The 25,202-nt window shown below is 31.9% G+C and overlaps 1 protein-coding gene across 1 annotated transcript in view; it reads left to right on the top strand.

Moving 5' to 3' along the window:
- LOC118189824 (uncharacterized) overlaps nt 1-25,202 on the top strand; it is a 150,181-nt gene that overhangs the window by 52,931 nt on the left and 72,048 nt on the right. Inside the window, exon 2 of the mRNA XM_085818652.1 lies at nt 7,937-8,032. Coding sequence (XP_085674778.1) covers nt 7,937-8,032 — 96 coding nt within the window. The remainder of the gene's footprint in view (nt 1-7,936; nt 8,033-25,202) is intronic.

The following is a 25,202-nucleotide window of genomic DNA, read 5'->3' as shown; positions in this document are numbered from 1 at the left end:
AAATAAAGGGCGGAAATTTGCGAAGAAATACAGTATTAAAGAATTGCGAGGAAATACATTATTAAACGATTGTGAGAAAAACAGTATTAGTCAACTTTAAAATTAATAAAGACTAAAGAACGAATATTGAAAGAATGAAAAAGTTTATTTCTTATTTAAAGTAAGCCAATCCAGTTATGTAAGTCTACTTTATTACGAATCAAAGAAATTAAAAAATAATTATTTAAATGTTATTAAGTAGGTGAAGTCAATAATATATCCGTTTTTAAACTGACAAAAATAAAGTATTAATACTTTATTTAGAAGAGATTAGGAGCAGCAAAGCGGAGATTAGGACAGGAAGATTAGGAGCAAGCAATTTTCCTAACCGTTTATTCTTGCTCAAAACAAACTCATTTCTAACTTACGTGGTAAGTTCAAAATGAAAAATAAGAGAGCACATAAATGTTTAATAATTGTTTGTGATGTATATTCAAAGTTTTAGAGTTAAATTCATAGAAAAACTTAGAAATGAAGAAAATAGTTGTATCAATAATTATCTTCACATATATCAGTCTTAATGCTATACATCATTTTGACACTTTCATAGAATTTCTGGATGTCATTGTAACTTTCAGTAATTGGACACTTTAATTCCTTTCTACAGTATTCTAAACTATTACAATATACTATAAACACTCTCAAAATTTGGGTGGTTTTTTTTTTTTTTTTTTTTTTTTTTTTTTTTGCATGTGTGTAGGTGGGGTGGATAATTATAGTAGTCCTTCCAAGTGCCCCGTCTGGGGAATAAGGAATGTGATTAAAAAGATTGCAATTTCCTTTGCAATACATTACTTGACTACAGCTGCGTTTGAGCAGAAAAATCTTGATTGATTACTATTGTTCGAACTTTGAATGCATAGTAATATTAGTACCGACAGTAAAATAAAATAAAGTTAAGTTTTTGCAACAGTATTTAGAGAAAATGAAGGCGAAATGTATTAATCTTTAACACAAATTCTTGCATCTAGATTAAATTAAAATTTTAAAGTTTTATTTACAGCTAAATAAAATTTTCCCAAATTAAAAGTTATTTTGGTGTTTTTAACATAAGTTTAGGCGGGGAAAACTATTATTTTTCTAAAAGTTATTCTTATTTTTTGGATAATATGCTTTGTTTACTTTATCCAATCTTGCTTGCCGCCCAGTTCATCTCTACAAGACTTCCGCAGAACTCTCCCACCCAGTTGTCCACAAAGTTTCGCCGCTAGGTTCGGCGGCGTTGGTTGCACCGGTTCTGGCGATGGCCCTGATTTCAGCAGAATTAGTCTATTACCTAAACCCATCACGAGCATACATAATCACGGAATCAGCGTTTAAGACCTAATAGAAAGTTATGCTCACTAAAACGTTATATCTTGAACTCAATAATAAAAATCCATACCGTAGGCATATTTACAGTACGAGTTTTAGTTAGGTAGTGTATTAATACTTGGAAGTTTTGTACTACTTCTTGCGTAAAAATTTAAATTCGGTATAGTTTACAGAAATAAACTTATGGATACTTATTCTAAAGCTTATAAGATTGCGCAAAGTGACGAAACTAATCCATAATTACTGATTCTAATAAATGATTGTCAGAGAAGCATGCACAAGCTAGACACACAAGTCTAGAAAGAAAAAACATTTAAAGTTGAACTTCTTACTGGTCAGTACAATATCTAAGCTTCATTTTGACTTCACATACACCCCCAATTTAACAGCAAGAATGTATAACCCTCCCGCTATAAAAATGGGAAATCGAATGGGGGGAGAGAAAGAAAAAGGAAATGGATGGAAATGAATGTGAGGCCAAAATGAACAATTCCGAAAGAATTTTTTTAGCTTATTCAATTTCATTCAGGTGTTTCTAAAACCATCAAGAGAATAATAGGGCAACGTATTCCATGTCTGATGTCCTGAGATATCTTCGGTTACTCACCTTACCAAAGGCGCACTTGAAACTCCAGTTAAAAGAAAAGGAAAATCGAGTTGAATAAGCGTCTACTGATCTTTATTCCGGAAGTCTGCTCATTTTTGTTCTTTTCTTTTAGGTGATTAAACTCTCACGAGATTTAAGCCGATAAACAGAGAAATAACAGACGGGAAATTTTTAAATTATTTCTGTTCTAACACTTTTTGATATGTAACTTATTTTCTCATTCACATTTTAAACGTGCTTTGGTTTTCTTGTTTCTATATATTTCAACATCAATATACCCATTCTGAGCTTGAAGGCTTATTAAAGCAATTTTAATTAGGTTATTTTATGCATGTTTGTGGATTTTTGAATGAAATTTTCTGTTATCTCACGACTGCGATGTGAAACATGGATTATTATGCTTCCTGTCTTCATCAGAATTCCAATCTTCCACGGAAATATGTAATCTAACTCTAAAGTTAAATCGCATTAAAAATTAATATCAGTTATTTTTCAGTATTTATGCAATACCATACAAGTACAACTTCTCGTAGAAAAACTTTGTTGAATTCAAAATAAAAGTTTTTGCATAATTTACAGCAAGGGTACCATTCATTCTTTTTTTTTCCAGTGTATATTCTCATTTTCAGAGATTAAATAAACGACTGCTATGAATTTTCAAAATCATGTCGAATATCCGGTTATGTTATTTTTTGTTATTTGAGCATGGCAAAGCACATAAGGGTTATCTTACGAAAGGGTTGCCTTCGTGGAGAACTTTCTAAGGGAACTGTTTTGTATTAACCTTTACCACGGGGAAAAACTGTAAAACTGACCATGCAGCCAACCCGCTCTCTGGAATTCGAACCAGATCAAACTAACAGTGTTCTGTGATCTTAAAAGTTGGACACTGATGGGCACCAGAATATTTTATCACTTTGCAGTGGTATACCTTTGTAGGCAGCAACTGAAAAATAACAACTGAAACGAACTCGGATAAAGAAAAGAAAACTTATTTGTCACTTTAATAATATTATTTCATATTCCATTTCGAAACAATAATTTTAAACATAGCATTTGATGAAATAATATGTTGCCTGTTACAAATCTCTCATTTAAAATCCCAAATTCATTGGTGTAGTATGTACAACAATATGATGTGCATGTCTTTTAATGCAATATTTCGAACTAAAAGAACGTATATTTGATAATAATACTAAACTTTCAGTTTTTCAAAGACTTGCGAGCATAAATTATTATTGAGGATTAAACCGTTCTCTTAAATTGTTAGCTTTCGTTCCTATCGTAGTAGAGCTCGAATTTTTTAATTGGGAAGAATCCACATACTGGAATTACAGGTTAGATTGATTTTATTGAACTCTGTCAAAATGCATTAGGGGCTATGTTTCTGAGGAGAGCGATGTCTTCATAGAGAACGTTCTGAAGGATACAAATTCGTAATCACATTACGTATAGGAAGAACACAAACTATAGGTGTGGATTTTATTTTTAAAAAAAGCCTTAGCTTTTAGACAGCAAATGTTAGGATTCTGATGATAGAGAGACAGTGTTTAAAAGAAGGGAATTAGCATTTTCGAAATGCTGTCTAACTTTCATTCGGTAACTTCTTAGAGTAATAAATACAATTAAGAAAGTGTCTTGTTTCTAGCTGATGAAATACGAATCCTTTTTATCTACAGAAATTGAATTATCTATCAAATACGTGAAAGGCAAACGAATCGATATTGAGGATGGCAAATGTTTTAAAATACTCTACAATCGAAAACAATCCACAGATATGACATAGATTGACATAAATATTCATTATGGGTCTCCTCATTTTTATATTTGAAGGTATTGAGGTTATATTATGATGGTTTCATTTTTATATAGTATTTTTATTTCAAAATTATTACCCTCCTTAAAGGAAAAATAACTTTAGACTTTATTATGCTTTTCACATTCAGTTATAATCCTGAAACATGCGAAAGTACTGAAAGCAGCTTTTAGAAATATTTTTCGCTTTTTGTTCTTTTGAGTTTAACTTTTATATAGTTATTGCCTCTTCAAAACAGGTAATACTCTGTACGATTAGATAAAACTATAAACATACAGAGTGCTCAGTTCTTTATAAGCAGTAATCTTGAAATATAAGCTGTGTCCTCGCAAAAAATCGAACTCTAGACTTTCCGGTTGCTAACTGTATGTGCCTAAGCACTGCCTAACACATGCAAAGAAAAGCCTTGCATTTCCTTATAAACGTGCTGAAAATATTCAGTATACGTGACGCTGAAGGCAAGAAATGTGTAAAATAAATTGCTTGATAGAAAATAATACCTTTCTTCATTTAAATGGGATGGCATAACTTGTATAATAGGTTTTCGACTGAAAAACCTACCTTAGCAAATATTTTATAATTTTTACAAGCAATTTTCTATTATAATCTGTCTTGTTGCAATTTATGACCTTTTTTCTTATTTGATAAGTGATTTTTTGCTTACCTTTCTTGATGAATATCCACAGCAACGTTTGGAATTCTTTTCCAATTTTACCACACGGAAACTTTATTTACAGTTATTTACAACAATTGTATGCTTACAGAAGAACGTTCATCATGTTTCTCTTGTTGCCACTACATCTATATCAAAACTTCGCAATGCAGCAAGAAAAATATAACGAGCTAAAAATAGAAAAACAACTGTGCCCTCTCGTGGCCAGCTACATAAACTGTAACATGTCTAATGTAAAGGTAAATTTTCAGTTTCACTAACTTTGACCATAATTAAGAAACATAAATTATGGTGGCAGTATAACTGCAATTAAATTAAACAGCAAGGGAGATTATAATGATTTTTCAAAAAGTCTTCTAAAATATTCACGATTTTCGTGGACTATACTATTTATTTAAGTGCGTATAAGCTTAGACCAGGGATTCTAAACTCGGAGGGAGATTTCATAGTTTCGGCGATGTGGATGCGATCACCCTTTTATTTAGCTCTAGTATTTAGTTTCAGCTTATGAATATAACAAACTACTTTTATTAAAAGTGTTAAATATATGTATAAGTATTTTTCTAGTTTGGGAAAGGAGGAGGGGGGGAATTATCTTCTAGCGATAGTGAAAGGGCTGTATGGGGCAAAACAGACTGAGAACCACTGGTTTCGTCCCAATGACATAGGCATCGATATTTTTTGTTAATCAACAGACATTCATGAACCTTCTTAGTGGCACAATAAAGATAAAACAATTCTTTAGAATTCTGAAAGGCCCGGAAGAGTTATAATATTGGCATAGATTCTGAATAAAACTCTATTGGTTTCGAGAGCCATCAGATATTAGTCCCTCTTCTCCAAGGGCAAAGTAAAAATTATTAATAAGTTGTTAATGGTAATGCTAATAGTCTTCCTGAAGTGTAAAAGGTATTTTTTCACTCCTTTCCGCCTGCCTTTGGGGTGTAACTGGAAGCATACTCGACGCGTATTCGAGAGACACAGGGTTTGAATCCCAGCGAGGCTTGCCTTGTTCATATCTCCTGTTTCAAAATAACGTAATGACGCTATCATGTGAATAAAAGCAATGCCATTGTTTGCGTCAGAATCAAAGTATAGAAATTTAGAATTTATATCTGTAAGTTAACATTTTATGTGGCATGAAATGGCTTATTCTTTTGAAGTGATGATTGGTTAATCATTCAAGATGGGTAAACTTAACAAATCCGTATAACCAGTTCTTTCATTTCTGTAGTTTTAAATTCATGAATACTTGCGATATATCAAGAGACAGTAACCAAAGTTTGCTTAGTTAAAAATTTATGAAAAAACTACGAATGACGAAATATATTTGCGCAGATTAAATAGTCAGAGATGCTGGCAATTTGTGTTTTCTCTTCTTTTTCTTTTCTTTTCTTTGTATTCTCCTGTAAGTATGTAAAAAAATACTCCAGAAATTTGGTTAAAGTATAAGTTTTTAAACTTAAATGAATTTTACGTAGAATGAATTCAACAAAATAGTTTAGGAAAACAAAAACTGAAATCTAGAACAAATAACGTGAAATAATACATATCCAAGCTTTTTCATACGTTAGCACACTTTTCTTTATTCCCATTTTTGTATAGGAAGTCTCTGGAACTTAGTTGAAAAAAAAGTCTTTATACTAATGCACATCATGTAAAATAAAAATTAATGAAATAAAAAACTAAAAATACGAAAATATTTATTATACAGACAAGCAAAAACAAATGCCAAAAGCGAGCTAAAACAGCAAGAAAAGAATTCTAGGGATAATCATAGTAAAAAGATGAAAGGTAAGAAATGGCATCTTTTTTCCTTTTTATTATTGAATCAGTAGAAGCGAAGTGAAACAAGCCAAATAGGAAAGGGAAATTCCACAAATGAGCAAGCTAATTAGCAGAGACCAAACATTTGCGTCAGTTGTGGCAATAAAATAGCAACTCTGTATGTAGGAATTAAAAAAATTTAAAACTTCTGTTTTTAATATTTCATATGTATTTTTTTTTTCTTTTAGCAAAATCTTAAGATTTCGCTGATTAGTTGCAGCATTTAGTACTTTGTTTTCCCGAAAGAAATTAGCACGTTTTGTCTCAGATATTTGAAATATGGATTTAATATAAAAATTCGATTTGTTATGCTTCGTATCTCTTGCAGAAAATATAATAATAATATATAAATGTATATATATATATAATATAAATAACATTTTGTGTAGATAATATAATAAATGCTCCCTCATTCTGCTTTAGTTTATGATGCAATAATCAACGAATTTTTACAGTGCTTCTGATAAAATAACAGATATTTGTCATACAGCAGTTAATATGACATGTGACTGCATCCATAACCAGTACTTGTTATATAACAGTTAATATCGCATATAGAAGGCATGTGATTGCATCCATTCCTCATTCATATCCCTGTTGTCAAATATATATTCAGTGTTATTATGCAATATTATACAAAGAATATTTTAAATCTGTTTGTGCGGTATGTATTGAAACTAAAACATACACATGTGCACACACATATAGTATAAGACCCACAAGTCTATTTCTTAGTACCTGTTAATCCCCTTTTTAAATAGAAAATGTTCACTATTCATTCTAAAGACAAAACTGTTTCATTCATTGCTTTTGACACAGATCTTTCTGAAATACTGATTGTCTCACCGATATTTGTTGAAAATGCATAGTTATAGAAAATGTAAAGTCTTAAATTATTCAATATCAATAGAAATGAAATTGTAACAAGCAGTATTAAATCTCAGACTTGTTCAAAAATTAAAAAACTCCGAAACGCAGTCATTTCTTTTTGTATCTGCATTCAACAAGTAAAGATATAATTATGCGAGATTTCTTAACGTTCATCATTGGATGTACAACTATAGCTGAGATGCTTTTTTTTCATTAATACGTACTTATACGTACTTTCCTAATAATTTTAATAGTTACATAGATGATAATGAAGATTTCTATGCCACGAAATACCCGTTTATTTATTTCTTAAACAATTTTTCCAGAACCACTGCATATTTATATAAATGTACGAAACTGAAACATATTATTTCTCTGGAGGACAAAACACATTATCGGTTTCGAAAGTGCAAAGAAAAAAAACTTTGTATAAAGAAAGTTTCATATACTTAAATAAATTTATTTGAATCCTATATCTGCAAAACTATATGATTTTGAAAAATGCATATAAATATTAAATATAGTGGAAAATGAATATAATAATATGAAAAATACATATAAAACACATATGAACATATGAAAAATACATATAAAACACATATGAACATATGAAAAATACATATAAATATTAAATAAATGCATATAATTTAACTTAAGAGAAAGTTGCGTCAATTTAGAGGAATAATTGTTTATATAAAATAATTTATTAAACCTATATCTAAGTAAGCATTTTCCCCTTTTAGATTCTTTTTAATATTGCTAATCTAATCTTGCTTTTTTTTTCTCATAGGTCTTCTATCTTGGGATGTGAACAACACAAAATGCGATCTTCTAGGACTTGAAACTGTTTGCTCTAAGTTAAAGTCCTCTAAGGATGTCGATAGCGGTAACTATAAAACTAAATATTATATTATATACATGGTATTTTCTTTCCTTTTTTTAACTTAAATAACTGTAATTAAAACCCACACTGATGTCTAAAATGCCAGGCGCATACAAGAGAATTTAAGGTAGTATTTAACAATACGGACATACGTATATTCGTTTAGAATTTCGTCGCATCATAAAACTGTTAAATAATTAAAAATCATTAACGGAATCAAAAGCTAAGAGTACATGCCGTTGCGGAAATTAAGGTAAACTTATTCAACTTCCTGATACTAAGGCTTAAGAGTATTGAGTATATTTTGTGTGTTGCAAAGGTATGCATAAATCTAAGCTACTATGGAAAAGACGTACAAACAATGCATATTATAAATACTACGAAACGTATGTGTAAGTTATCTACCTTTGTGATAGCATACTTAATATCGCGAAGATATAGACCTAATTTCGTGATACTATAATGCATTCTTTCTCGCTGTCAACCGTCATGAAAATAATATCACTAACAAACCAAATATTTACTTCTTCAAAGATAATATGACTGCAAAACGTTTGTTTTCCTAATGCTCAAGCTAACATTCTGAGTGATACCAGCAGTGTAATATCTAACACTGCAAATGCTTTTCACTATATTTCGATAGCCTTGAAAAATTTGCAACTCAATGTATAACAAATGCTTTACAGTGTAAGGAATACATTTCCTATCACGAAACAAAAACAAATGCGGCAATATGCCGCTTAATATATATAATAATTGGTAAACGGAAGAAAAAATTCGATGTTGAATAAAACCATTTCTTACATTTTGCTGATAATTTTTACAGTAACCATTATTTAATTCTGTAACAGTATCAGCATACGAATCTTTTATCACGTACTAAGATAAAGTGTGTGTGGAATTACATTGAGTATATGGTGGTACTATACCCTGCACCAAAATTTGTGAGAAAATATTGATGAAATGTTAGACAGCAAGTTTCTCTACCTGCGTAATTTCCTGTAAATTAAATTAATATAAAATAAAATAATATAAAATTGACACGTTACAGCTTAATAAGATACTATATTATTTAAGGCGTGCGGCTCAATTTAAAATTTTATAAAGCAGATGCACTTGCAGTTTTAGTGAAAATGGAACGCATTGAAAGCTTCATTGAAGAGAAACTGTTATTGGATATCGTCAATAGGTATAATTTTGAGTACACTATGCCAACACAAATCCACTTAAGTAAGAATGCGCTTACTCATACTCTGTCAAATCTGCTTTAGATCTATAGAAAAATAGTCAGTTAAACAGCTTTCATTGTAGAGTCGCCTTATTCGTAGTATGCGAAGCTAAAGAAGTTCCGCATACTATTTAATAGTTTTGGTCAGCTTAAATTCTTTGTCACTGCTAAACTGCCTGTTTATACGAACGATAATATGCATTTTTTCGATAAGATTGCTTTGAAGTAGCCTGTGATAATACTCGTGATTTTTATTTATAATAAATAACACGCTTCTGCGTAGGATTAACTGAAACCGCATCTATTCGTAGGCAGAAATTGCTGTAAGCCTTTCCAGTAATTGAAGTATGTAAGCTTACTGTCAAATGCACTGAAAACACAAAGTGAGATCACACTTTGTTTAGAATTATAGCGCAAGTAGGGCCTAAACTTCAAAGGATAATTCTTTATGATGAAATCCTAGTTACAAAGGATAGTCCCATTTTACACAAGATCATACGATTAACACTTCCTGTATGCCAATGCCATCAATCACAAGAGGGTAAGAAAATTTAGTATTTATAATTTTATTACGAAGATTTTTATCAATGAAATAATCATGGATACATATAAATAAATGTTTGATTTTGATTAATATATAACATAACCACAGCTAGAATTTAAGTTAATTTTAGCTTGTAGTAAGTTTTTCTTCATGATGTGCATACTTCCGCAAAAAGTAAGTCATTTGTGATTTAATTTATAATACAATATATTATGTAGAAATATTATAAATTGATGTTATAATAATATGTGTCTGTTTTGTTTCTTATACGAGTATTTCTACCTTTATTTTCTACCTTTTATTTGTGTGTATCACAAAACGAAAGAATTGAACCATGGTCCTGATAAACTGCAACATTTCATTAGCTCATCACTGCTAATTTCCAAGGGTGCTTGATCCTTATCACATGAGGGATCATGAACATCAGATAAGCTCCGATTAGTACTCTGAAATATGCGATAAAACGATTTGGGGCGAGGTGAATTATAAGCAAACCTTGTGAAAATCTTTTCCACTCTGAATGAGCTAACGTTTTTTACTCTTACCTTATCTTACGAGTATAAACGAAAATCTTATTATGTGATAATATCAATGATTCTCCACTTGTAATCATGAATCTACAAGAGATCAGGTGCATCTGTAGGAGAAAACAAAGTTGCTCAGAGATGCAATAAAGTCTTCCTCACACAATTGTTGCTTGGCGAAATTTCGTCTACACAGGCAGTACGCATATGAGATATTATTTCTACGAATGCTCTCCCTGTCTTTTCACACTTTTTTACTCATTTGAAATCTCAAGTATGCCGTTCATGTTTTCCTCTAAAACATATTTAGTAACCTGTGTATTAAGTAAAAATGTATCGAAATAAATAGAGATGCACTTTCGAAATAAATATGCTAAATTTTAAACCATAGTCTTCATTTTTAAAGTGATACTACAGATTTGCTGCTGGTATGTGATTTTGGTAATTTCTCTTACATGTGATTCAGGCATCATAAATTGATCTCTTCAGAATTTTATGAAAGTAAAACACTTACCTTGAAGTAAAACGCCGCGTACTGACTCCCGTACTTTAAAGTATGCGGGGTCTTGACTTTTGAACACAGCATATCTTTCAGATGTTAAAATTAATTTTAACATTAAGTCAAAGCACTTGACTGTAAAGCTTTTTTTATGGCATGTTAATTTCATAGACAGTAAAGAGGGCTATACAGGTAATGCTGAAAATGGCAGTATAAATGAACTAGGCAAGAAACAAAATCGGAAACAAAATACGAATACTTCTACAAAAACAACTTGATATAATAACATTTGCTCATTTGTTCATTCATTTCACAGTGAAATGAACCATTAATGAACGAGATATTTTTATGTAACACAAATTCTTCCCAAAATGCTTTAAAATCTTAAATTAATTCTAATCGTAGCAACAACTTTTTTATTTCTAATCATAAATAATATACAAACAAACGCCCAATATAAAAATACGAATACACATATTTCGCTTGCTATATAAAAGACTTCTCCGTTCGTAAAACCATAGGAAGGAAAACACATATTGCAGTGCAATCCTTACTAAAAGAGGTCTGATATACTTCAGGATGTATCTGTAAGCATACTATTTTACGTTCCACATAATTAATGAAACCATACCGACGCACAGAAAATCCATGCAAGTTTTGTTATAGAGATGTCTAAATTTAACTAAAACAGCACCATACAGCAAGCCCTCCATATCTGCGATATTATAATGCTAGGGAGATTGCGAAATATAATACAGAGACTACCAGCTCTGTAAGTCTTAATGCCGGGTTTTTTTTTTTTTCCCCTACTTTTTTTTTTTTTTTTTTTTCCCTTTGTGTGTGTGTGTGTGTGTGTGTGATCGAAAATTCAAATATTCAAATATAGGTTGTCTACATTGAAATACATTCATATTAATAAGAGGAAAAAAATCGCAGCGAGTACAAAATTCTAGACTGGACAGTAGACAGCAATATTTGTTATTTTCTATGTAAAAATTTGCATATATTAGTTTACAGATGTTTTACAAAATTAAAAAATTTCATAATGACAAGAATGTTTTAATTTTCAATTGGAAAAGAAATGTTTTAAAATTTAAAGTATTTAAAAATTTACTTTTCTTGATTTTTATAGAAACGTATTGTTGTGTTTTTGTACGGGTTCGTAGATTTGGAGTGATTGACGAAAACATCTGATGAAGAATCAGACACAATTTATTTAGCCAGTATTACTCAGGACAGCTCCAAAATCACGTTTACAATCGTCGATAAACTACTATAAACACGCTGAAACAATCATCAACACAGCCTTCAGGCTATCAGGCTATAACGGTGAAGACAGCTTCACAGCAAAGCACTAAAGTACTGCTCCCGACTCTGTTCGGTCGCTCTCGGAACTCAACGTACTCTCGAGACTCTCCACGCTACAATTCCATAGATACTCTCGACAACCAACTCGACACTAGACTGATGATCAGCTCGCTGGACAATGCACTGACTGATTGACTCCGCGTGCAGGCAGGGTTTATACAACTTTTTGGGATTCTTTCGAGAACATTCTTGTCCAAGCTGGTCATATTTCTCGCAGATATTACCTTCATTCGGACCATTGACAATTCAAATAATGCTTTTTATGGAATGTTCTGATTAAGTTTTATTCGTGTATATTCAAGAATAATTGAAGCATCACAATTATAAGTATGTTTTAATACCGAAATATATTCAATAATATATGGAAATTAATTTTAAATTGGTAATGTATCATATAAACATGTGAATTTTTTATGTTGAACAGATTACGCTTAGCAGTCTTCTCTTTTACCTGAATTTCCATTTACTCGGGGAAGAATCAGTCTTCTACTCGTATAAGCAATGTGTTATTGTATTTTGTAGAAAATGTGTTATTGCATAATAATTAAGTTTCCCGTTAGCTGCATTCTTCATATTCCATGTTCAGTATATTTTTTATTGCGCATGTATTTTTATAAACAAATTATATCAAAATGAAATTGGTTGGTTATTTGAATAAGACACAGCACACAAGGGCTGTCTGTCTAAAGGGAGGGATACCTACGTCTAGGTCTTTGAAAGGGAAACTAGCTCGTATTTACGGTACATAGCAAGGAAACTACAAAAAGCAACCGCGCAGCTAGCCCGCTCGGCTGGAATCGAACCCGAATCATACGCCCAGTATTAAGTAGACTTATTCACTTAGCTAATAGTGGGGCATACAGGAACATGATTTATCAAAAGAATTAATCATGCATTTTTCTACCATTTTAATTACTGTACATTTTCTAGCAATGCACGTATTCACGAAATTAAATCATTATTAGCAAAGTATAAGGTTACTTCAAAAAGAAGATATCATTTCCAAGTGTATAATTGACATACCTATAACATATAAAAATTAATTTGAAATCTTTAAATTTATTCGGTAGAAAAAGATTTTATGAAAAACAAATACTAGCAAAAACTAACTGTTTGGTTATAGTTATGCCTGAGTTCGAAAAAAATGAGCAAAAAACACTTTTTATACAATCTTAGCATTTATGACACATAGCTTCATTAACGGGTAATGAAATCACTAAAGACTTTTCTTTCCCAGTATAACAGCTGAAAAGAATTTATTATATACTGACTTCATTACATCTAGCTAATGAACAAGAATTTCCCGGAAGCTCACATTAGACGGCTCATTTAATAGCCAATGTTACGTAAAAACAGCGAAAATGAATTTATTAATTCTTATACATTATCTTCATGGGGGAAGTCATTACCAAGGCAAAATTATTTTAATATCGAGAAGACATATTAAATTTTCCGAAAAACGAAATTATTAAAACGAAACTGATTATTTGGCGCAGTCTTCAAAATGAGAAACTGCAAACAATTTACTTTGGCACCTAATCTCGAAGACCAAAATTGAAAGGCGAATGAAATTTTCCGGCTGAGGAAGAAAATTAATTTATGGTAAAAGAAGATACTTTAAACTTAAGTAAGTTATTTTGTTATATCCTATCTCAGGCTTATTTTAGTTGCAATAAGGAAGTCTCTATTTTCCCCATCAAACTCTAAGCTATTAAACTTGGGCAGAAAGCTGCTCCATTGAAACAAAATATTTTACAGTCCATAAAATGAAATATATTTTACTTAGGTCATTTCCTAAAACTCTTGTTAGGGCAGGCCTATGAGGTTATTTTCTTGCCATGGAAAAAATAAGTAAGCCATATTAGAAATACTTTCAGAAATAGTTTAATGCGATGAACTTTAAGAAACTTTTATATCCGTACGCATCATTTAAAAATAGCGGAAATGCTTTTTTGTTCTTAGATTAGCTGCTAGTAACAATGGATTTCCCTTTGGAAAAAGGTAATATTTGATTAGAATTTACACATTCAATTTTGACACTACCTTGGAAATTCAACAAAGAGAGTCATTTAAAAGCGAAAAGAATTAAAATAGATTTTGATGCAATTTCATTTCTAATACATTGTTTCATATGTTATTTCTTCCAAAGACAGCAACGTTTCCGGCATGTTAGATTAGATTAGTTGTTCAAAGGAAAGCACACGAAAGCTTTTGCCGGAGGTAAGGGTTACATGAATTTCCTAAGAGGAATTGGCTGATATTCAGGATACAGATGCAACCAGCCCACTTATGACCAACGTTCTTATCTCATTCGGTCACTGGTGGTCATAATATTTCTTGTTTTAGAATGATTTATCAAATGCTTTGTGTTAATTTACTTAAAATAAAATACTTTGATGAAATATCCAAAAATACTTTTCCAATTTTGTAAATTCTAGATCTCTGCAATCTTGTACTATTCATTAAATTGGAACTATTGTTTTTACAGCCTAATATTTTTAAACTCTTCTCATTCAAGTTCGTTTGTAAATGTACCTTAGAAAAAATTTACACACATGAAACATACTACAAATTTGGAGAATGCATTTGGGAGTTTGGTAATTAAACGGTTTCCTTTTGTTCGAATACTACAGCAATGAGTGTATTTACTTATTTCTTCAAAAGCGGGCCTCGTCATTTCAAAGGATGCTGTATGGCCAAGAAATATCTACTTTTATTCGTGCCAGAAACTGAACTACGAATATCTACATTATTAATATTACTTAGAATAACACATGCATCTTCTAAGGTTCAAGCAATAGCATAAGGACGCATCACAGCCTAATAATAGCAACTGAATTACTACATATTATGTTATCCCATGGATTTTGATTGGCAAATCCATTAACAGCATTGAAGTGAATTTATCAAATGCATAGTTCAACGTCTTCAGCAGGAAAGAAGTGTTTTCGTTTTCGACCTTGTTCAGGTTACACGCCACAAGTGTTTTGACGTTTCGAGTTTCGCAGTCATTTCGCAAACACAACAAGCAATCCATGCTACAAGCACTTCTGCTACTAGTATTCTTTCGTAACCGCTATGATCTTACTACTATTATTCTGATAATACAACTTCATAAACAGAACATTTACCAAAATCGTTGTTGACATTATTACCATAGTACAGGCAAATATCTGTGCTTATATCCTAGGAACTATTCTTAAGTATCACATGACGTAGCAAAGACGTTGCAAACTGGTCCGAGAGGTTGCAAAGTGATCGTGGTAACGTCTTTGCTACGTTATGTGCTACTTGGGTTAGAAAACCCTTTTAAATGTTGTTATAAAAAGCATAATACAAAGTCAGAAAAAAGAAGTCTGTTTATAAACATAATTTCAGAAAACTTACTTTGCTTTTCTCTATCCTAGTAATAACTTAAGGAAAATAACGAATTACAATTATTATTATTATTAAAGACGTCAAAACATAGTGTTTAAACACTTTTAAATGTTAATAGCAGAAATAATAATTATTATTAAGTGATTTTTGTTTAAAGCGTAAACTACTTTATGTCACATATTTACATCTATAGGTGTTCAAAATAATAATTATTGGCAGCAGTACATCGTTTGTAACGACACAGAACACGTCGACCGAGAGGACCTGTTCTGTGCCGGTTCAAACGATACAAAGAATGTCCGTTTTACCCGTCCAGTTAAAACCGCAGACGTTGATTGTGGTTTCAGCTGGAGAGATAAAACAGACAGTCTCAATCATATATTTACAGTCATTCTATGTCCAAAGCTTTATAAAGTGCATGTAGAAAATCTGTAATATCATCCCACACTTCGTTCATTGTTGTTCCTTGCTGCTACACTATCCTTTCTTTCATTCGTTTTTTCATTCGTTTTCATTCGTTCGTCATCTTTCCTTCATTCGTTTTCAAACTTGGCATAAAATCTCTTAACTGTTACATGTCAGCTGGGGTTGACTAACAAATTCTATCCTTCACGGACTTAACATTTCGCTCATATTTTCCTGATTAAGCTTTAAATCTCCCGTTGTTAAAAGCAAACACGTGTTCACTTCTGCATTAAAGTATATTCGACTTACCTACTGGTGCATGAAAGTAGACATTGCAACTACAAAATTTTTAAATGCAATAAAATCATCTTAAATAGTTTATCTGTTATTAACTCTTCAAAAAACGAATAAGCATTATTTTGGGACAAATTTTGCAATTAATTCGTTTTTCCTTTTTGACCAAATTTAATTTATTAAGAGTCGTAAGACTCTGCTACAGTTTTTCTATACAGTGATATTTTTTGCGGATGCTTTATTAATGAACATATGTTATTAAAATAAAATTTACAAAATGTTAATATTTTATTCACCATGCTAACGCAATTCAAAAACCTGTCAGCAGAAGATGAAAGCTGATCTAAATGAATAAAATTATATTCAAATTAAATAAGCTTCGGGAAGGTAGCCCTCGTGTGTTTTACCATTCTCAAATTGTAGAGTCATTAAGTATATTTCTGGAAGCAGGCAAGATGAAAAATTAGCAACTCCTTCCCCGGGAATCGAACAGCGGATTTCTCAATTACACGCTGAGCGTGCAGCCCACTGCACCACAAAGGCTCGCTAAGAAGGCGGGAGAAATACCTTATATACACCCTCTTCTAAAGGGCGACTGGGGTATTTAGGTGACCCAATTGCCAAATCCTGGGTGAGGAGAATCATCATCCAGCTCCCTTTTAGTTCGGGCGCCACTGTAGAGACATTAGGATATTTTGGAAGCAAGAGAGATTGAAAAATTAGCAACGTCTTCGCCGGGAATCGAACCAGGGACCTCTCAATTACGCGCTGAGGGTGCAAACCACCACATCACGAAGGCATGCGAAGAAGGTAGGAGAAATACCTTGTAAAATAAACAAACAAACAGTCACAACTCCAACTGCATCTGTTACTTAATATTTGGCCAGGTATGTTAACAAAGTTGCTTTTTCACAAAAGGTATTTCTACAAGTAAACATTTAATGCAAGTATGTATATTAACATCAAGTTAAAATATAAGCTAAATCAAATTACTATAAAAAAAAAGTAAAAGCAATTTAAGCGTCGACCATGTGTCAACGATATAGATATAATGCACAGGTCATTTTATCATGCAGGCCAGGTTTTTAATATCATTTTCTCTTTTTGATATCCTTGAGTCACAGCATTAGGTCATTATGTCTCCTAATTGTTGTCGCTCTGTACAGAAAAGTATATTAATGATGTTTCTCTTTTCTCTCTCTGTCTCCTCCCCTTATCCTTGCATTTCGTGATCTTTATATTTTGCAGAATGGAATTATTAAAAGGCATGTGGTCGATATCTTGATAGATTTATGCTTAGAACATTAATGTTATGCAGCTTCGTTAAAATATATCAAAGGAATACTCATGGAGGTGTTGCTCCAGTTCACATATTTTGTGTCTTGCGGAAGTAGAATTGCTAGTGGAGGAAATATTTTTCCCAAGCATTCTGGTGAAATAAATGCACAGGTACTTCTTTAACAATTATTTATTAAGCAAGCAAATAAGTCTTTCCGGCCAGTTAATTTAAATTATACCATAGTAATTTGTTTTCGATTATTTGGCTCTGCTGATTCGAAAACCTCATTTGAAATACAAGATTTTATATACTATATTTTTATTTCCTGAGGCCTTAGTACTTAACTTTGCAGGTTTACCATAGCTGCCAAGCAATTGCTTCAGATATTAAACTGAAATCTGCATACCGAGATTAGACTGCAATTCCCTATTATATTTCTTTAATGATTTTATAATGACTGTAATCTTAAATTTTCAGAATGCATTTTTTTATAATTTTTTCAAGTAGTTTTTACTTTAATTAAACACTTAACTAACTAATTTTATTAGATCGAAAACAACAAAGTTAATATTAATTTTTTAAAAAAAGATTTACTTTATATTGGCATTGTTTTCTAGAAACTTCTCATGCATTTTGACGGAAATTATATATTTATGTTCTTCAAAAAACGTCTGAACTATTTTGCAAAAAACTGTATCATTTAGTTTTACTGTAAAAATCTACTTAGAAAAAAATACACACTGTTATTAACAGTAATAGATATCAGCGCAGATAAGGTTACAGTTTAATGATGTCCAGGATGGGACTAAATGAACCACGAGATTGTGGTACTTTGTTTCAGGTCAGACATCAATTAAAACATCAGTTGAATGAAATTAATTAAATGAGTTGTAAGTTCATTTAAATAAAGCAAAGAAAAAATTGGAATTCATATCAACATACTGCTGTTATTAATGGCATACGATGGCTAGGGAAACTGATTATTTAAAAATTCTTTCTCTTATTGCAATGACTATTTTGAAAACTTTCCTTTCAGGTAGTCTCAGTGTAGGAGTTAAAGGTTTAAACATTCTTAGCTCAGGATTTTATGCAAAATTCGATGCAGTTATTTTTTAACATTAATGCTTTTTTACGAATAACTAAAACGAATTAGATAAAAGAAGAATAAATGTATGATAATTTATATCAAATTTAGATGTATTATTAAAAATAAAATAAACTATTCTATACCAAGATACTCAATATATGGCATTAGAAAACAGTTTTTATGACTTGACCTAATGGTGCAAATGTTTGTAAAATTATCAGTTAAATATATTATGTATTACATTAGTTAGATGTGCTACTAAACGGGAAAACGTAAATTATTCAGCAACACGTACAATGGCTTTAAAATGTTGATTTATTAAGCCACGCACACTTATTAAATTGAAAGATAAATTAAGGATTTTATAGCTACGTCTAATGATATCTCTCTAGAAACTGAGTATCTACCAGGTTGCATGAATATACAGAAGCCTCGTACAATGGCAGCAGTCTCCGCGTCGCGTAGGTGGTAAGTGGCCTGATAGCGTAATGGTTTAGTTTGATTTCTTTGATTATGACAAAGCACTCGAGGGCTATATGCCTGAGGGATGACTTCGTGGAGGACTTTCTAATATAGCGTAATGAGACGTGACATTATGATGCAAAATATTGGAAAGACTCACAAAAGACATTTCTATCAAAATACAGATGCTTCTCACCTTACGAACTAATCACGTTTCAAAAGACAATTTGTACCATGAATTTGTTCGTAAAATGTTACTAAGTTAGCTACGCATATGTCTCAATGATATTCGTTAAAAAAGAGGAGATTATTTTCAAATCAACAATTAAAAATGCTAAATAAATCATACATTTTAAATATAGTACATTATAATTAAATAAAGAATTTTTTAATATAGAGTAAGTTATTAAATTCTCGTCTTTGGCGCATGTGTGGATGGGGTAAGGATGCGGCTAATAGATCTTTATAGGGGTAGGGATGAGTCAACGTCCAACTCTCTCTCTGAAGTTTCATCGACAAGCAAAGGGGGCCGTTATAATAAGAAGGCTGTCTGAGAGATGAAAGGAACTGACATAGTATATGGGACAGCAATACTGATTTCTGAAAAAACTTCTTTTTAAAGGAAATACATACTAAACTCGTCTGAACACGCTTTCGTTTTCTTTTGTTGTAAATAAGCACTGTATGGCATCGTGCACAGAAGACCTTACTTAAGCAAAGCTCTCGGAGTTAAGATCTTGGTTTTTCAAAAAAGGTGAGGCTCTCTTCAAATTTAGAAAACGTTACTGCCATCAACTTAGAATAGAATTCTCTTTTCTCTAATCTCTTCGAGATTTTCGAAGGTCTGTTGATCGTATCGGCACTGTACTTTTCACTGATAGCTAGTCATTGCATCAGCAGTACATCGTTCACATGCTCAGATACGCGATTTTTGTTATTAAAAGTTGTTCCTATCATCGAATGATTCATATCATTCAAATGTGCGAATTCACCATTTTCTCACCAAATTTTAAGTCTTTTTATTATAACCACTTTTGTTTCAAATGAAATAGCTTGTCGCTCTTTTGCGCTGCCACTGTCGGCATTGATTTTCTTTTCACAAACCGTTTTAATGTTATTTGTCTGCTTTGGATTCCCAACAAATTTCAGTCTTTAATGATAGGTTTGTTCGCATTTGTGAAAGTTCGTAAACTGGGGAGTGTCCATATGTCGAAACGAAACGTTAATAATAATGAAAGAAATGAATATTAATCCAAGGATTTGAGAAACTTATATCGAAACATTCTGTTGTAGCTGTTTTAGAGAAGTATTCTGATGTTGACTTATTCAGGTCGTATTACGCTTCTTTGAGCTTAGATTTGAAATAGATAGTTTAACACTTCACATTAATTTTACCATAACTTAATTTAATATACCATAACTTAATTATTCCTTTCTTTATTTCAGTGTTAACTCCAGATAGAATGATATGATGTTAAAGCATATACAATTTTCCAACTGCAGAATGTGCTCTGTAAACTTTCAAAAACTGAGTGGATAAAAATTCGAGATTCTAGAAAATCAACCTTACGTACCAGATATCATTTGTTAGGTTCCTAGAGCTTCTGGATGCTTATCAGTCGAAATTTTCTTGCCAAGTTTTCCTTGAATTGCATACGTATTCTTAATGATAATGCTTAACGTAATTTTCATTTAAAGGAACAGAAAGTAGTGTGCTGATCAAATCCTGCGAGTAAGTATTTTATTTAAACTGCTTTCCATAAGAAGGTGATATCTTAAAATGAGAAAATTCATGTCTGATAGTAATCGTTGCCACTAGGTTTAACTATACAACATCACTGAGGCTAAGTTTAAAAAAAAAATCACGCTTTAAAACTTTGCAAATGCTTTGTTCGTAAACGAAGTTCTGCGCTCCTAGTCCCTTAATTTTTCAGATTAAATTAAGCTTAATTTGAGATTTTTGATTTTGTGATGTTAGAGTTATGTAGAAATCCTTTTGAGATTTCGGAATGACCGAACGATCTAAGCCACAGTCCAGGTTTGAGTCCACATTTATGGGCATCGGTTCAAGTACTGTTACTAACAGATACTTTTTGTCTTGTCTTAGCTAATTTAAAATGATTTGAAATGCAACTGTTGAGAAGAGGAGAAAATAATAGATAACAATACATCAGTATTGAATTAAAATTAGCAGTAATAAAATTGTTTCATACTTATGAAGGTATTTTTTCATATTTTTTTTTATATGCAAAAAATGAACACCATACAATCACCATTAAATCTAACTAAGACGTTAATTATATAACCATGAAATCTAAATGAGATGCACTGTGTATTGTTATTTTATCATAAATATGCAAACTTTTCAGATATTAATTAAAGCCGTTTCTCAGTTTGTTAGATTATTACAAAGCATAAGGGCTGTGTGAAAGAAGTGATAACCTCACCTAACTACCCATTTTCACTCGGGAATTGGTGGCCTTCAGCATTAGTTAAAGTATTAAGACATGATAGTGGGAAATGACAGGTATATAATCTATAGCTCTAAACTGACATTTCAGATGAAACCGTAATGAGTTTCATTTGAAGTGTCCATTTAGACAAGAAGGTTTTTGTAAATACTTGCCAGTTTAGCAAGTTTAAATAGCCAGTCAGAGTTATTTTATTTAAGGAAGTTTAGAGAATAAGTATTAGTTAAGTGTGCAGCTCTGACCGCTATAGCGGTTAATGATGCTGACTAGCGTGTCGTTGAAACCTGATTCGAATCTAGGAGAAGGCTTGGATGTAAGCGTATAGCATCTTTCGGCATGAGAGCACTTTACAATACACGGTGAGCCGAACGTCCTCTCAAGGAGTTTTGTGGTAGAGAAAAAGGAATGGTAATTCTTGGGATCCGTTGCCTGTAGATTTCTCTCTCAAAAGTAAGACGAAGTTGAGCGAAGTCGTACTCTCACCTATAAAGTGCTCAGAGTCATGCCAACAACAGATACAACCCTGCACTCCTCGCTACGATAGTATGCATGAATTTATTCTTGAAAGAGTCAGGTAAGTGAGATAAATCACCACATAATACAGTAAGTATCAATTTAGACAAGCAACTTTAAGAAGTTTATATAACCAATGTTATTCTAAAAAGTAAAGTTTTTCAGTTATCAATATCAGTTTAGCAAGTTAATTATTTACTACTAGCCAAAACGTTACCTATTTCATTTAGGAATTAGCAGCGTTACCTAGCATTCTGTTGAACTCTGTACCGCTGTGAATGCTGTAGTCTGATTTAATTACTTGAACAACTATCTTAAATAATTGTTCCAGTAAACAAAATGCTATTAAATAAATTAATTAAATGTCAAATTATATAAATAAAATTATATAAATTCTAAAATTATCAAATTATATAATTATGTAAATAAAATGCCATGCAGATAAAATGCCATTAACTGTCTTTCACTTAGGAAAAAGGAACAGTCAAGAACAAAATTTAATTACTGTGCATCTTTAATAAATTTACTAATAAAATAAATTTCTGCCTTTGATTTTAGCATTTAAAATAGTGTCTTTATCTCATTCGTTCAGAAGGTTAACGTGGCGAAAGATAACGGTTAGATAGATTTTCGAATACAATTTGAGCCATATATTTTAATAATTTCGCTCCATTTGCTGAGTTTTAGTAATTATTTTTAATCTCGGTACATGATATTTTTATAATAATTGCTTACCTTCGATGATAAACATTGAAAGTTTTCAGAGATTTGTCGAAACTTCTATTGCTTTTGCTACTGCTTTCATATTACATACTTAATGTTAGTGATACATGGATCCTTGCTGATAACGACTGGCTTTCATTAGGAGCATTAATTAATGAAAAGCAGTTCTTCATAGATTAATACTCTCAATACGAGCTCGTCTTAAAACTATTTAAAAGTTGATTTTCATTTATCGAAAATTTTGATTCGTTAATGAGTTAAGTTACCTTGCTAAATTATCAAATTAATCTTCAAAAACGGCCTTAAACATTTTATAAAATAGTCTTTTTTCGTAACAGATTATGAATTCCCTATTTAATCTGCTCCCGAACGAATTACTTTGCAACAAGAAAAATAAAGGCACTTATTTTGACTATCTCAGTTGCAGTTTAAAAATAAATAAACATAGTGGAGACTCTTTGCAACGATTCTTCACGTCCTAAAAAGAGTTAATATCGAATAGTTGCTGTAACGAAAGGTGGTTTAATGCATCGGGTGACCCAAGATAAATAGAATCGGTCGCAGAAGACTTCACTTACTTTTGATTTGGTTTATCAAAGGCCACATGATGTTATCATTAGTTCAGAACTCTTCGCACTGGTCGCTGTCATGAAAAAATCACTAAAATAAGGAGTTATAAATGAACTTGAATTATATTCATAAGTAAACTTCGTCTGCATTAATTTAATGTTAGTTGGTTTTTGATGTTCAACAACTTTAAGATTATTTTTTTAAACGTACTGCCTCAGGTAGCATAAACAAACCCTTTTACCATTATTGTAACAATCATATGTAAATAAATGAACTTACTAAGACGACTTTCAGTAAAAAATAATGACATCTAATCTCCTTCAAAACCTTGCATAAGGGAAACAAGAAACAGATATCTCCCATGTATCTTTTAAACTAATTTTCGTAACCACTTTGATTGTTTTCATGTCGTGGACTTCATGTCCTGGTAAAATAGAAAGTAATGTTACTTAAAGGAAATTTTTGTTTCAAGAGATCGCTTGAAATAAATCCATAATAACACCTTAATATTTAAGACATTTCTTTATTAATTAAATTCATAAGTCTCTACATGGCATTAATTTAGGAAGAAATAATATCCTAGCAATTTTAAACCAATTATTGTTAAAGTTAAATCTACACTTTTGTTAAAAATTAAGAGAATTTTCAATTAATGTCTATTTATACGAAAAATAATTAAACCAAAGAAGCCAATTATTCCATAGGAAGTGTAAGCAAAAATTTTAATCAAATATATAAGTGTACACGTGCGCATCTTCGGACCTGTTAGGTAAATTTTATTAAGTATCTTGTAAAATGAGTAGCCAAATAACCTGGACAAGATTGATCGAGATCCATAGCGACAAATGCCGATCGTTATTTGGCACATTCAGAGCGGGGCCAAAGCGCTGAAAGTGGTCCAGCTTCACAACTCTCAGGTGAAGTGTATGCTGCTACTAGAGCCTGAGTTTCATGGTCTGCAATTAACACGGTCTCAAATAACGTGTCAGAAAACTCGTTATTTGAGTTCCGCTCACTACAGCGCACAACAGACGGCGTTTAGCATGGTGCAGGAAACATGCGCCTTGATCAGACTTCAGCGAAATACCATGTTTTCTACAAATGAGTCGAGATTCAGCTTGGACACTGATTCTCGAGGTACCTATATTTAGAGAGAGCCTGAAGCACGATAACATTCCTCCCTCATCAGGAAAAACATTCATTGCGGTGATGGAGATGTAATACTTTGGATAGGTATTGTGTTGGACGCTTCACATCCCTCCATGTTTTTGTCAAGGGCCCGTAACTGCTATTAGATACACAGAGAAAAGCTTACAGCTGTATGTTAAACTTTTCAAGAGCACAGTTAATCCTGTGTTCCTGCTAATGGACGACGACCATCGTTCACGTAGGCCTCAGCTGGTCGCCGATTACTTGGAAAGTGAGGATATTCGCCGCATGGATTGGCCAGCTAGAAGACTTGACCTTAACCCTATATAGAATGTTTTGGACATTCTTGGGAGGGTAATCCCATTTCGCCATCCCCATCCGAGAACCATCTCGGGGTTAGAAACTGCCTGTTACAGGAGTGGGATCGAATGCTACAGAGACTTCTCATCTACCTCCTGCCTAGTTTACCTGTTTGGCTGTGAGAGGGGACCATATTAGACTCATTTTCAATTCGATATCAAAACGTGGATTTTGACACCACTGCACTGAGATTTTTACTGTTAAAATATGTTCGTTAGTTTTTCAGAAATTCGATATAATGGGCAAATTCTTTTAATTTTGCGCACGAGTGTATATAACAAAATCAGATTACAATTTCTTTTAAAACTAAGATTTTTAT

Source organism: Stegodyphus dumicola, chromosome 6 (genome assembly GCF_044657685.1).
Source record: "Stegodyphus dumicola isolate Sdum_Otavi_A_Nest chromosome 6, ASM4465768v1".
In the NCBI taxonomy this organism is placed as follows: Eukaryota; Metazoa; Arthropoda; class Arachnida; order Araneae; family Eresidae; genus Stegodyphus; species Stegodyphus dumicola.
Note: the sequence above shows the minus strand (reverse complement) of the source record. Positions and strands in the feature narration are given on the sequence as shown.